At 42.4% G+C, this 13,890-nt stretch overlaps 1 protein-coding gene across 8 annotated transcripts in view; it reads left to right on the forward strand.

Annotated features, from left to right (window-relative positions):
- Nucleotides 1-13,890, forward strand: part of OGDH (oxoglutarate dehydrogenase) — a 282,477-nt gene that overhangs the window by 244,305 nt on the left and 24,282 nt on the right. For all 8 annotated transcript variants that reach the window (XM_029604213.1, XM_029604206.1, XM_029604212.1 and 5 more), the window contains 3 exons: nt 8,796-8,921; nt 10,377-10,449; nt 12,385-12,548. In XM_029604213.1, the coding sequence (XP_029460073.1) occupies nt 8,796-8,921; nt 10,377-10,449; nt 12,385-12,548 (363 nt within the window). The remainder of the gene's footprint in view (nt 1-8,795; nt 8,922-10,376; nt 10,450-12,384; nt 12,549-13,890) is intronic.

The raw sequence follows: 13,890 nt of genomic DNA on the forward strand, positions 1-13,890 counted from the left end.
CAACTCAAATCACCAATTCGACCTCCAGTCACAGAATGGGATCTGAATTTGGTATTAACAAGATTCATGCATTCTCCTTTTGAACCCATAGATTCTTGTGATCTAAAATTTCTCATCTGGAAAACTATCTTCCTCATAGCCATTACATCAGCTAAAAGGGTTAGTGAGTTACAAGCACGTGTCACGTACTCACCCTATACAAGATTCCTACAGGACAGAGTGGTTCTCTGAACGCATCCAAAATTCCTCCCCAAGGTAGTTACGGAATTCCACTTGAACCAATCCATAGTTTTACCTACATTCTTCCCAAGGCCCCATTCTCACCAAGGAGAACGGGCCTTACATACCTTGGACTGTAAGCGTGCACTATCCTTTTATTTAAACTGCACTACAGTCCACAGGAAATCCAATCAACTCTTTGTTTCCTATGATCCAAACAAACCTGGTAAAGCAGTGGGAAAACATACTCTCTCCAACTGGCTAGCAGATTGCATACAGTTTTGCTATGAAAAAGCAGGCCTTACTCTCCAAGGGCGAGTAAAGGCACATTCAGTAAGAGCAATGTCAACATCAGTAGCACACTATCGCTCAGTGCCAATCCTTGACATTTGTAGAGCAGCAACATGGAGTTCTCTTCACACCTTTGCAGCTCATTACTGTTTAGACAAAGAAGGACGACAGGATTCAGCCTATGGACAATCTTTCTTTAAAAAACTTGTTTCCAGTTTAATACCAACTCCTTCCACATCCAACCTGCTGTAATCTTTGGCTGATTCATTTTCAACAACAATGCTTCAGTGTTACTTCCCTACAAAATGAATCACCCTCTAGCTTGCTAATCACCCATATGTGAGGACTAGCATCCTGCTTGTCCTGGGATAAAGCAAAATTGTAATAGGTGTTATCCCAGGACAGCAGGATGTAGTCCTCACAGAAACCACCCGCCACCCCACGGAGTTGGGTATGTTACCTTTTATTATTCTTTTTTGCTAAAGCTTATTGCTACATACGAGACTGAAGTGAGACCCCTGTGGCAGAGAATATCATGGCATGCTCAGTAGCCCCAGGCTGCCAGTCAAAAGTTTCTAGAAACTTTGACAGGTTTTTCCCTGCGATAGGGCTCCTTCAGTGACGTCACCCATATGTGAGGACTACATCCTGCTGTCCTGGGATAACACCTATTACAAGGTAAGCAATTTTGCTTTGTATTTTGGAATTACAGGTCTTGGCCTACAGGGAATCTTTTCTCAAGATTTCTAAGGAGAGGTTTCTAATCACTCACTTCCCTCCTTGTTTAAAGTAATTTTCTCTTGAATCAGACAGTTATGTTACCAGCCTTCAGGAGGTCCTCTTTTGGGGATCGGTCTAGAGGACTTCATGTTCTGGATGCGTGTAGAGTACTATTGAGGTATTCGAAGGTGGACTAGTGATTTTCATATGTCGTCATATCTTTTTTGTGTTATTTAGCAGTCAGACAGAAGTAAAGGCTTCCAAGGATTCAGTTGTCGGATGGATTAAGCAGTCCATTGCTTTGGTTTACATTTCTAAAATTTACTGGTGCCAGAAGGGTTGACTGTCTCTAGAACTCTGTGTTAGGTGTTTTGGCCTCAGGATATTTGTAAAGTGGCCATGTAGTCATCTTTGCATACATTTTCCATGCTTTACAGTTTGGAAGTCTGAGGTTTAGTCATGACTACTTTTGGATCAGGAGTGTTCAGAGCAGGTCTTTTGGGGTTCCTTCCAGTTTAAGGGTGGCTAGGGTACATCCCATCCATCTGAACTGGTCTGGTGGACAATAAGGAAAAAAGTATTGGCTTCTTATCTACTAATTTTCTTTCCTGAAGTCTACCAGAATCCCTCCCAGTTGTCCTGCAGTATGTGCTTTGTGTATATTTGTTAATTCGGAGACTGTATTGGTCGTTTTGTGTGTTTCAGCTATTCTAAATTTGAGAGTCTGTCTTAGTTCATCTTGTAGTTCTGTTCCCGTGCGCATAGGGGAGGTTTGCAATGTTTTGCTTTGAAACAGGAATACTGAGTGCTTGCAGATGGCATAGTGCCTTAAGTAGGCTGTGGACTGGTCTGGTAGGACTCAAGGAAAAAAAACTTAGTAAGACATTTTTCCATTGCTGTCTATCTGAGAACCTAGAAGCAATTATCTGAGGATTCATGGTTTCTCCGAGTTCAAGCATGATGGTAGTCATCACACATCATCAGATGGAGCCCTGATGCAGAAAACTTATATCAAAGTTTCTAGAACTAGGCACACTGAGCATGTCCAGCATGCTCTATAGTACATGTCCACATGGGGTCCCTCTCCAGTCTCTCTCTTTCTGCAGAGCTGTAAGCCTTGCGGTGTGCAGTGACCTCACTTTTGGCTATTTTTGGCTTTGTGGAAAACTTCCTTTTTCTTGCGTTTTTGTGGGTTTTTCCGTGTTATTCAGTCACCAGGTCCCTCTCTGTCCTTTCCTGTAGTATTCGTAGTCAGGGTTTTCGGCGATCCTGGTAAGTTTCCTTTTGCAATTGATTCCCTGTGGTGGTGGTGGTGCTTTGGTGCCCGCTGGCCGCCAGTGCTTGCCGCCATCGTTTTCGGTTTCTGCCCCTCTTGTTTTGTCCGACATGGCCATGTTCGGTTTTCGGCAATGCACCAGGTGCCCAAGGACCATGTCCATCACTGATCCACATGAAATGTGTCTTGTGCCTGGGGGCATCACATGATGTCCGGGGTTGCTGTTTATGCACCCAGATAACCCTGAAGGGATGTTTGTTCGACTCGACAAGATAGAACAACTCTTTGGGTCAAAGACATCAGAGGTATCAGTGGCATCAACATCTAAGGACCAAGGAGCCATGGCAATGAACACAGAGCCATTGACATTGGCGGGATCATCGGTGCCGTTGGTGGATAGGGGCACCGGAGCCAAGGACGTCTAGTTCATTGTCATTGGCCTCTGCACTGGGAAGGGACTGGGCCGAGCATCTAGGGAAGCCGAAGAAGCATCATCACCGGTTCCCATCTATGGACAGGGATGCACTGGCTAATGCCTCGATGCCCCTAAAGTGACCCCATTGTGAGAAGTGCCAGTCCTCCATCGGTTCCGGGAGTCCGTAACAGTTTCCACTGGTCTTGATGCTAGTCACCGATCCACCTCACAGGTCCGAAGAAGATCTGGGGACACTTCCTTCCTCCCAGTTGGTGTTGGCATTGTCAACATTTCAGGAGCTAGAGTGCTGTGTCCAGCTAGTGGTGGAGCGGGCACTGCAGGGCTTCGGTCCTGTGGCACAGACAGCACTGGACCTGGTGACTCCAGTCCACAGCCTACCAAAATGATATGGGGACTGGAACAGCTCCCCTATGAGGAAAGACTAAAGAGGTTAGGACTTTTCAGCTTGGAGAAGAGATGTCTGAGGGGGGATATGATAGAGGTGTTTAAAATCATGAGAGGTCTAGAAGGGGTAGATGTGAATCGGTTATTTATGCTTTCAGATAATAGAAAGACTAGGGGGCACTCCATGAAGTTAGCATGTGGCACATTTAAAACTAATCGGAGAAAGTTCTTTTTTACTCAATGCACAATTAAACTCTGGAATTTGTTGCCAGAGGATGTGGTTAGTGCAGTTAGTGTAGCTGTGTTTAAAAAAGGATTGGATAAGTTCTTGGAGAAGTCCATTACCTGCTATTAATTAAGTTGACTTAGAAATTAGCCACTGCTATTACTAGCAACAGTAACATGGAATAGACTTAGTTTTTGGGTACTTGCCAGGTTCTTATGGCCTGGATTGGCCACTGTTGGAAACAGGATGCTGGGCTTGATGGACCCTTGGTCTGACCTAGTATGGCATGTTCTTATGTTCTAATAGTGGTGCAGTGAGACATTTATGCCAATTTTTCAGACTCCTTTGAGGCTCCTTTGGGGCTCCTTTGAGGAATGGAGTAAAAGAATTTGTGAAGATAAATCTTGATTCCTCAGAACTATTTTTGTTTTATGTTTTGGTGCTTGTGAATTTAAGAAAGTGGGTGGGAGGAGGGGAGAGGTAGGATTCAAATTAGAAATGTATAAGAGGCTTGGAGTGCTATGGTTCTGTTACACTTTATGCATGTCTTGATTTGATTTCTATAATCATTGTTCAACTGGCTTTTAATAAACACTTAAAATAAAAATAAGCCATTGCTATCCTTTGGCGTAACAAGAAATAGATCTAGTTTATGGGATCTGCAAGGGACTTGTTCCCTGGATTGGCCGCTGTTGGAGACAGAATGCTGGGCTCGATGAACCTTGGTCTGACCTAGCAAGGCATTTGTTATGACTACATTCATCTGATATTGACTGGAAATTGGCATGATCATTTCAGCATTGTCTAGTTTACACTGCCATCTAGTGCATGGAAGCTCACAGACGTCCAGTATATTTTCTAACCTTTCACCTACATAGTGATAATATAAAACAAAGATATTCTTTTAATTGCTACGACTACACATCTTTGCTTATAATCCCAGTTTCTGTGGTAGATAACTTCTGTTTGTTCCCTATTCACATAATGAAAGGAGTTAGTCTGTCTCATAGCTTAAACATCTTATCAGCAGATACTCCTTCCCTCTGGTCTGTTTCCTCATATCCAAGGCTGAATCAGAACATAAGACAATTGGAATTTTGCCCAGTCAGAAGTAACAAGGACGGTCTTCTTGCAAGCTCTCTGCAGAGAACAGGCCTAAAACCCACAGATCAATCTATTTTCTCACAATAACAAAGAACTGGTTTCTGTAGTTCTTGTGGGGGGGGGGGGAAGCTAAATATTGCTTAGAGGAATCAGGTTGCATTTCTTTACAATTTTATCATTGAAATGTAATGTATTGGTTGGAAGTGCTTAGAAGATTTCTTTGCTAAAAAGAAAACATGTTTAGGTCTTGCAGAATTCCATTATTTCAGCTATGTGTTGTAGTTTAAATTGTTGGAAGGCTTGCTACCCTAAGAGAGCAGCAGGAAACCCCCAGGTGTATTATAACTTCAGCACTTGAAACATGGAGACAGGTTCACAGTGAGTTTTGCGTGTTTTTTTTTTGGATTGAGCAATGTTTTCTAATGTTCTTTGCTGTAAATGGCATGATACGAACACACCTTATTTTGTAAGTGCAGTCTGCTCAGTCCTTTGATTATCATTGAGCTCTAGAATCAGAAATAGTATGGCAAACGATAGGGTGCTTGTCTGTGGCCTTCCAGCTCTCTGGGTGAGGAATCATCACTCGAGCTGTTTAAAGCTGATAGCATTTTGAAAAATCTTATTTCATTTCGTCCTGCTATACCAGTCCAGGTCAATCGATACCAGTGGGTTGTGTCCCCCTTCCAGCAGATGGAAGCAGAGTACACTAAACTCTTCTGCGACACTACCATTAGTACTTAATGGGTGATACCGAGAGAAATCCAGTATACTCTGTCTGTAACAGATGGTAGGACCTGGTGGTGCAGCAGGATTTTTTTTCTTTTTAGTTGGCAAAGTACTGGTGCAGTCTGAGAGCCAAGCCACTGATCTGATGACCAGAGAGTGAGCCCACCAAAGAGTTCCCAGCCACAGAAGGGACTTGGTTGAGCCTGGGGAAGGGAAAGGCCTAAGGGAGAAAAAAAAAAAAAGTAAAGAATTCACAGGCATTGAGGATTTCAGGGAGCACCTCCAGCCTCTAGTGAGTTTCCTCTTGACCACCCCCATATTCTGGAGACTTGACAGATTGGGAAGAAAAAAAAGTCAAGTCTCTGGTTCAGCATTCACCACTTAGCACACAGTACATCTCTTTTCAACAAGGCTTGGGCCTAGTTTTGGAACAGGCATTTGGGATTTTAATAAATCCTTTGAGGAGCATTGTGACTCAGCCTATGCACTTATTGGGGAGGGGTGGGGGGCGGTTTTTGGCTTCCCTCCTGCAGCTGATAGTGCTTGGATCGCAACCACTGCTATGGAGCATGTGACTTTCGGAGCTTAGCCTCAGCCTTGGGACCTCTCTGTTCCACGTGCCTTCAAATGGGGGAGGCCGTGACAGTGTGTTTGCGTGCTTTTGCCTGCACGTTCGGCTGCCCACTATAGGACATCGGTTCAGCAGTGCACCTCGGTGTGTGTCCAGTTTTTGTACGCTCAGTTGAGTCTGCTTGGGTGTCCAGGTTAAGCGGCGTCTGGCTTGGATGCGCACTTGTCTTGTGTGCACAAAATGTGGGCGTTAATTTGTGTGTGCTTAAATTGAGATGCCTAGTCTTGTGGCACCTAGTCTTGGCACACTCAGTTCTTGGACATGTAGATAAAGGTGAGCTAGTTGACATAGAATATTTGGATTTTCAGAAAGCATTTGACAGTACCTCATGAAGAAATGGAAAAGCCATGGGATAGGAGGCCATGTTCTATTTTGGATTGAGAACTGGGTTAAAAGAAAACAGAGTAGAAATAAATGGTCAATTTTCTCAATGAGGAAAGGTGAATAGTGGAGTGCCCCAGGAATCTATACGGAGGCCATTGATTTTTAACATATTTATAAATGACCTAAAGATGGGAACATTGAATGAAGTGATCACATTTGCTGAAAGAAAATTATTCAAAGTTGTTAAATCCCAAGAGGATTGTGAGAAATTGCAAGAGGCCTTTGCGAGACTGGGCAGATGACATTTAACGTGGACAAGTGCATGTAGGGAAGAACAACCCAAATTATAGCTACACAAGGGAAGAATCCACATTCGTCTCCACTCAGGAAAAAGATCTAGACATTGTGGATAATATGTTGAAATCTGTGTGGCAGCAGCAGCAGCAGCCAAGATAGTAAATAGAATGCTAGGAATTATTAGTAAAAGAATGGAAAATAAAACCAAGAATATCATAATACCTCCGTATCGCTACATGGTGCAACCACATCTTGAGTATTGTGTGCAGTTCTGGTCACCACATCTCAAAAAGGGTATAGGGGATGGAGTAATTCCCCTATGAATAAAGGCTAAAGAGGTTAGGGCTCTTCAGCTTGGAGAAGAGTCGGCTGAGGCGAGATATGGTAGAAGTCTATAAAATGAGTTGAGTGGAATGGGTAAACATGAATCAGTGGTTTATTCTTTCAAAAAGTATAAAGACTAGGGGACATGCAACAAAGTTACTAGGTAATACATTTAAGACAAGAGAAAATATATTTTTACTCAATGCATAATTGAACTCTGTAATTCATTGCTGGAGAATACAGTAAAAGATGTTAATATAGCTGTGTTTTAAAAAAAAAAAAAAAAAAAAAAAAAAAGGTTTGGACAAGTTCCTAGAAGAAACCATTATTAAGATCAATGTGGGAAATCCAAGACTTATCACTGGGATAAGCAGCATGGAATCTACCAGCCTTTTGGGATCCTACCAGATACTTGTGACTTGCATTGTCCCTTGTTGGAAACAGGATACTGGGCTTGATGGACTGTTGGTCTGACCCAGTATGACAAACCTTATGTCTCTATGAACATTCAAGGAGGCTGCCAATCACTGCTCAGATCCACCACCTCCTGTTCCCATGCCCCTACACTGGCAGCCTTGAACCCACCATCTGGATTCTCACTTGCCCCACCCACAATCTATCCCCTAGTGCAGAGGTTCCCAAACATGTCAGGTTTTCAGGATATCCACAATGAATATGCATGAGATAAAATTTGCATGCTTTGGAGGCAGTGTTTGCAAATTTTATCTCATGCATATTCATCGTGGTTATCTTGAAAACTAGACTGGCTAGAGGTCCTCTAGGACAGGTTTGGGAACCACTGAAAACACACACAACCTAAGTCAGAGTTCCTAGAAATGCACCTACAGACCAAATGGAAAAAATACTGGGATCATCAGTCAGTCATAGGACAGAGCTTAACAAACTAAAAAGCTTCTTAACAAATAGCAAGAACTGTGAACATAAAAAGATGTAATTTGCAAACAGCAACAAGTAAAATAGCAATGATATGTACAGTTAATGTAAACTAGACACTTTTATGTTGTACTTAACCAAAGCCTTGAGATGTGTAGGAGAGGCTGTCCTCGCATGAATTTATAGAGCTGGGACTGGTCCTTGACATAGATATGATTCCTCTACACTTCCAGCCAGGACCAAGATTTTCTGGCAAATTGTAGGCTGGGTCACTGTGGACCTGGTACTGTACAACTAATGAAAGCCCAAGGCTTCATACTTCTCCTTTTCCTTCACCCATTGGAAGTCAGAATGTTGCAACATTTCACCACTTTGTGGAAATTGGGGACATATGCATGCCAAGCCTCACTTTAGGATACAAGGCAAGTTAACCTGTTCCGTCCTAGCTGCAGAGACCTCAAAGCACAACATAGTAAGGCTGCCATCTGCCTGTCAGTTCAAGGATTGCAAAGGAAAGGAGTTTGTTTTGGGGGGGGGGGGGGGTTTAACATTTATTTACAAGGATGTCATATTACAAATTAATACGTTTACAATTATCTTCCATTATGTTATAAACTGTGCTTATTTCCACCATGCGAAAAAGAAGAAAGCATAAATTGTAATCAGCAGTGAGTAAATGCAATAGGGAAAGGTCTCAGTGCAAAATGAGAAGCATTAACAGACATGAAGATAAAACTTCCCATTTTGCCAGACTCATGTGCCTGCAAGTATTATGTTTTGATGTGATCTTTTTTTCTCTGTTTAGATGCTTACTTTGTAGAAGTGAAAAGGCTTGGCAGTAGCTTAACTCTACCGACATGCAAAGAATTTTGATGTCAAGAGTATGTACAACCATCTTAACTTCTGAGGTTTTCTATTTTATCTCTCCTCTCCTCTGTCACAGAAAATAACGGAGGACTTTGCAGTGCGCCAGCTGTACGACTGTAACTGGATCGTGGTGAATTGCTCCACTCCTGCCAACTTTTTCCACGTTCTCCGCAGACAGATACTTCTTCCCTTCCGTAAGCCGGTACGGTGAACCCTAAAAGGTGGTGGGTTATCCTTTGGTCATTACTTGGAGGTTGGAATTGAAGGGAGGGGCTGATGAGGGTAAACAGAGAACCCAGAAAGTTGTTTTTTTTTGTACTGGAATCGATCAGGATTCTTTAGAGTTACTGGGTCCAGGCCTAGTTTGTGTCCCTCTGTGAGAAGTTTGCTGTGTGAGTAATTAACATAGTAATGTAGCAGATGATGGGGCCAACTGGTCTTTCTTCCTCCTATATATGATTATTCTGTGATTTCCAGCTTATAACCTCTTTGCTTGCTGGTTAAAACTTTACTGTGATAGTTGGTGCAAGTAAGCATTCATGTGTTTTGATGGTATATAGTATAATACTGAATGAAGCAGAACCATCTGAGATGATAATGTTGAGCAACTTTGTCAGTATACCATGTTGCACTGAATTAGATGCTTATAAAACGTTTTATTCAGATCTATTATTTTATTCAATCAGAAATTTACACATGCTGAATTCATACATACTACATACATATACTCATATTGACTTCATATTTTTCCATGTTATTCATTGATTTATTAACTGCTTGTTTATTAACGGTTAAATATCATACACTATTTGCTTCAATTAATTTATTCAATGTAAAAACTTTGCTTACTTAGATTTGTTCAATGTAAAAACTTCTTTTATTATGTTCTATGTTCTATGTAAACCGCTATATTTTTTAGCGATAGTTACTGTTCTTTGTAAACCGGGGTGATATGTATACTATACAGGAACCTCCGGTATATAAATCATTTAAATAAATAAATAAATAAAACATAATATGCTAGGTTGAAAATGGCATTTTTGCTTGAGAAATGAATAACATACAAATTGTGTAAAAAAAAAAAATTTACTGCTATCTGAATCTCAGACTTTATCGATGTCTGCGAATGGTTAGATGGCATCATCTGCAGGTAGAACACAGCTTGGATTTAAATTTTTGGTTTCACATTGCAATAGCTGAATGCGTATATTTAAGTGACTTTAGGCAGTGTACTGGGGAGGTGTAAAGCTTGAAGTCAGAGGAGCAACATACAGCGAGCAAGGAGGTCTTACTTTTATGTAGTGATTAATAACTGGAGGGAGAATGTAAATAAGAAGGGAGGTTCTTCAGTTGACAAAAATAGAAAGGACCCCAGAAACTTGCTGAGGTTTGGATACACTGATGCTCTTTATAGAGGTTTTGGTGCATTTTGGCGAGACTAGGGTAATAGCAGTATTTCCCTCCTAGAATTTAAGCTGCCTGTAGCACTCTTTGGTTGAAAACCATGAGAATATTCTTTCCTTTCAACCATGAAAAGTTGAGCACTCCATCAATGTTCGTTTTTTTTCTTCTTTTCTTCTACTTCTCTTCCTTGGAAGTCATATGTTCCTGTTAAGCATGTTTGAATTTTCTGTTTACATATTTTTCTCTTCTCCAGTTGATAATCTTCACTCCAAAGTCCCTGCTGCGTCACCCTGAAGCCAGGTCTAGCTTTGATGACATGTTGGCAGGTGCGTAAGGGGTCTTGTCTTTCCCATATGTGAGTGAGTGAGTGGCAGTGAACAGGGGTGCTATGCTTACAAAGAGAAGATGGAGAACCACACCTTTACCAAAGCTGCAACCAGTGTCACTCGAAGGAATGGCACCATAGAGAGTAAACAAGCAGCTGCAAGCATTTGATTTGACCTCTGAGCCATATTAGATGTAAATAGCGATGATAATACTTTGCAAATTAAAATTGTACATGATGGAACAATAGAATTTTGGGGAGGTCCTTTGTGGTGCTTGATACGTATAACTGCGGAAGGGAAGAATGAACAGTACTTGTTTCACTCAGCGGTAAGTGGGTGTTTAATGAGGTACAGGGAGAGCTCAGTGACTTGTCCAGGTTCACCCGCAGTCTGTGGAGAGCAGGATTTGAACTCGCAAGCCCCTAGGGGCTGTCCTGTTTGAACCACTAGCTCACATTAGATGTTTCAGGCTTCTGGTCATGCCTTGAAAACATTTTTAATGGTTTACAAAGGCAGTTTCTCTCCCTTCCCTGCCACCCTTATGACTTTAAGGTGTCCCTCTTTCACTCTGTGATGTTTTACTCTATCAAAGCTGTCCTTTTGAAGCAGTATTGCTTAAGTAACTCAAGGACAGTTTGCAATGTATTCATTACTTCAGTTTGTTGCACGTTCCTGTCATTGCAACATACAATTGAATATTTATTTATTTAAAATATTTAGCATCCACTTACAACAAATTAAAGGTCAAATTCATTAAGGCTTTTCTCCCATTTTGTGTCTATGCGAAAAACCCTTCAGTGAATCATGGCCAAACCTAGGCAAAGTACGACAAACTGCCAATTGAATCCAAAACAACAATAAAATATACTAACATAATGCAATAAAGCATCAAATTAAAACAATCTTAATTACTTTTGCAGCAGCACATAACCCCTAAAGTTAATCTATAGCTTCTTGACAGCACAATGCTTTAAGATGTTTGCAGAATGTGGCAGTATCATCTATCTTCCTTAAAAAATTTGGAAGGGAATTCCAGCATGCAGTGCATGCAGAAAAAAACACACGATGCCTGGTTACAAATAAAAGGACTGTTTTGGTAGATGGTATTGAAAGCAAATATTTACCTGAGGACTGTAGGTCCCGAGAAGGAATGTAATATTCAGGGCCATCTTGTTTTAGTACTTTAAATGTCAAGTTTAGAATTTGGATTTTAACTCTCTGTTTTATGGGTAACCAATGTAGTTCTTTTAAACCCGGGGTGATATGTTCACACTTGCGTTTCCTGGAGATCAAGCAGGCAGCAGTGCTTGAAAGCAGGAATTTGGTAGCCCACAATACAATGAATTTCAATACTCAAATTAGTATTAGAATTAGTAAGTATATAAGCATGCACAAAAACTACTTCTGGCAAAAAAAAATACCCTTCCTACCTGCATAATCAAGTCGGTCCTTGTAATAGAAGAAGGAAAGGTACATATATGTATTCACAGGGCCTCATCTCCATGTATGCAATGGCCATCATATTTCATCACAAGCTTTGTAACTAATAATTTTTTTTTAATTTGCATGAGAGTCTTCTTTTTTTTTTTTCCTCCCCCTACCAGTAGTCTCTGCCACTATCCAGTCCCCAGTCAGTGGCATACCTGGGCAACTCTGTAATACAAAGGCCGGAGCAGCCTCTGCTCCACTCATTTATTGACAGGGGGTCACCACAATAGTAGCAGCCAGTATCCCTCCCTCCCTCTTTGGGCTTAAGAGAATCATTTCCCCAGCACACCATGCCAGACCAGTCCTGATGGATGTGGGTTCTGAGTCTGGATCCCCTCCCTACTGCAGTGGTGCAGTGCTGCACCATGATCTACAAAGTGTAGAATGGATTTCTGCTGCTGTTTATTTTTTTCTGTACTGATTTTGGTCATGTGTGTTTTGTGGCAGGAACACATTTCTTACGCATAATTCCAGATGATGGTCCTGCCTCTGAAAACCCTGCAAATGTAAAGAGACTGATCTTCTGTACTGGCAAAGTGTATTATGACCTCACCCGTGAGCGCAAAACTCGTGAAATGGAAAGTGAGGTGGCCATCATCCGAGTGGAGCAGGTGAGATTCTCCAGGTCATTGTGTGAAGGTACTGAGGCTGGACATGCTTTGGCAATCTGGCTACGTTTTCTATTCCTCTGCTCTGCTGGTGCTCATTGAACCACATGGGCTTAGTATAGGGACACAATCCGAGCAGGAACTGCAGTATTGAGGCAAGTGAGAAAACGTAGGCATCTGCTTAAATAGTTCCTCAGGTTGCCAAAGCTATCAACTCTCCGATGCTCATTCCCTCTCCCTTGCCTCACAGAACTCTGCTTTCTAATCATAAGTTCAGTGTTCTCTGAAGTTTAAGGCTTTGTATTGGGAGGACAATTTTCAAAGGTTTTTAATATCCTCCCCCTCCCAGTGTGTGGCTGAACGTAGGCTTGCTCTATAACTGTACATGATTTTAACCGTAGCTAAAAGAGAGGTGGCAAGGAAAGGATGCACAAGGATTTCATTTTGAAATCCCTTTGAGTACTTCAACATGTGTAACTTAACACCTGCTACAAAGCCACCTGCCCCTTTCACCAGCCCCAAACGTTCAAAGAGAAATGCCACCAGGAGAGCTGCCTTTTAAGAATGAGCTTGCAGGTTGTACCCAGGTTCTCTGAAAATTGCACCCCAAAGCAGAAAACATTTCTAGGTCCCTTCTTTAGCGCCTTCCCTCTCATTTGTTTGATATTCGTTGCATCGTAAATCTGAGGCCCGGCTACCCTTACAGCACCACTGGGCATGTGTTAAACTAATACTCTTCATGTCGCAGAACAGCATGAAGGTTGGTGGACTGAGTTCATGCATTATGCACAGAGAATTTTACCTTCAGTGAGCAGCATCTTTTCTCTTATCCCCAGCACCATGCATAGCCCCTCCAGTGCTTGTGCTCTTTCCTTTATTTATTCATAAATTTAGAGTCCGCTTATCTTAAATACTAAACGGATTCCAAGTAAACATACATATTTCAGAACATAAACAAATCTACTACATAAGGGAGCCCGGACCGACGTGCCGCAAATGTGCAGTAGAGAGCAGCTCTACTGCGCATGCGAGCATGTCTGCCAGAGCAGAGCGTGCCCCCCCCCCCCCCCAAAAAAAAATGGCGCCTGCGACAAGCGGGAGGAGCAGGAGCGGCGACGGCGGCATGCGCGAGGGAGGAGCGAGCAGTGGCGGCGACGCGCGCAAGGGAGGGACACCCCCCCCCCCCCTGTCTGCCGGTTGTGGATCAGCTGAAAGGGGAGGAGGGAGGAGAGAGTGAGCTGAGAGGAGGGAGGAGAGAGTGAAGAGAGTGAGCTGAGGAGGGAGAGAGGAGAGTGAGCTGAGGGGAGGAGGGAGGAGAGTGAGCTGAGGGGAGGAGGGAGGAGAG

This window comes from Rhinatrema bivittatum, chromosome 5 (assembly GCF_901001135.1).
Source record: "Rhinatrema bivittatum chromosome 5, aRhiBiv1.1, whole genome shotgun sequence".
Lineage (NCBI taxonomy): Eukaryota > Metazoa > Chordata > Amphibia > Gymnophiona > Rhinatrematidae > Rhinatrema > Rhinatrema bivittatum.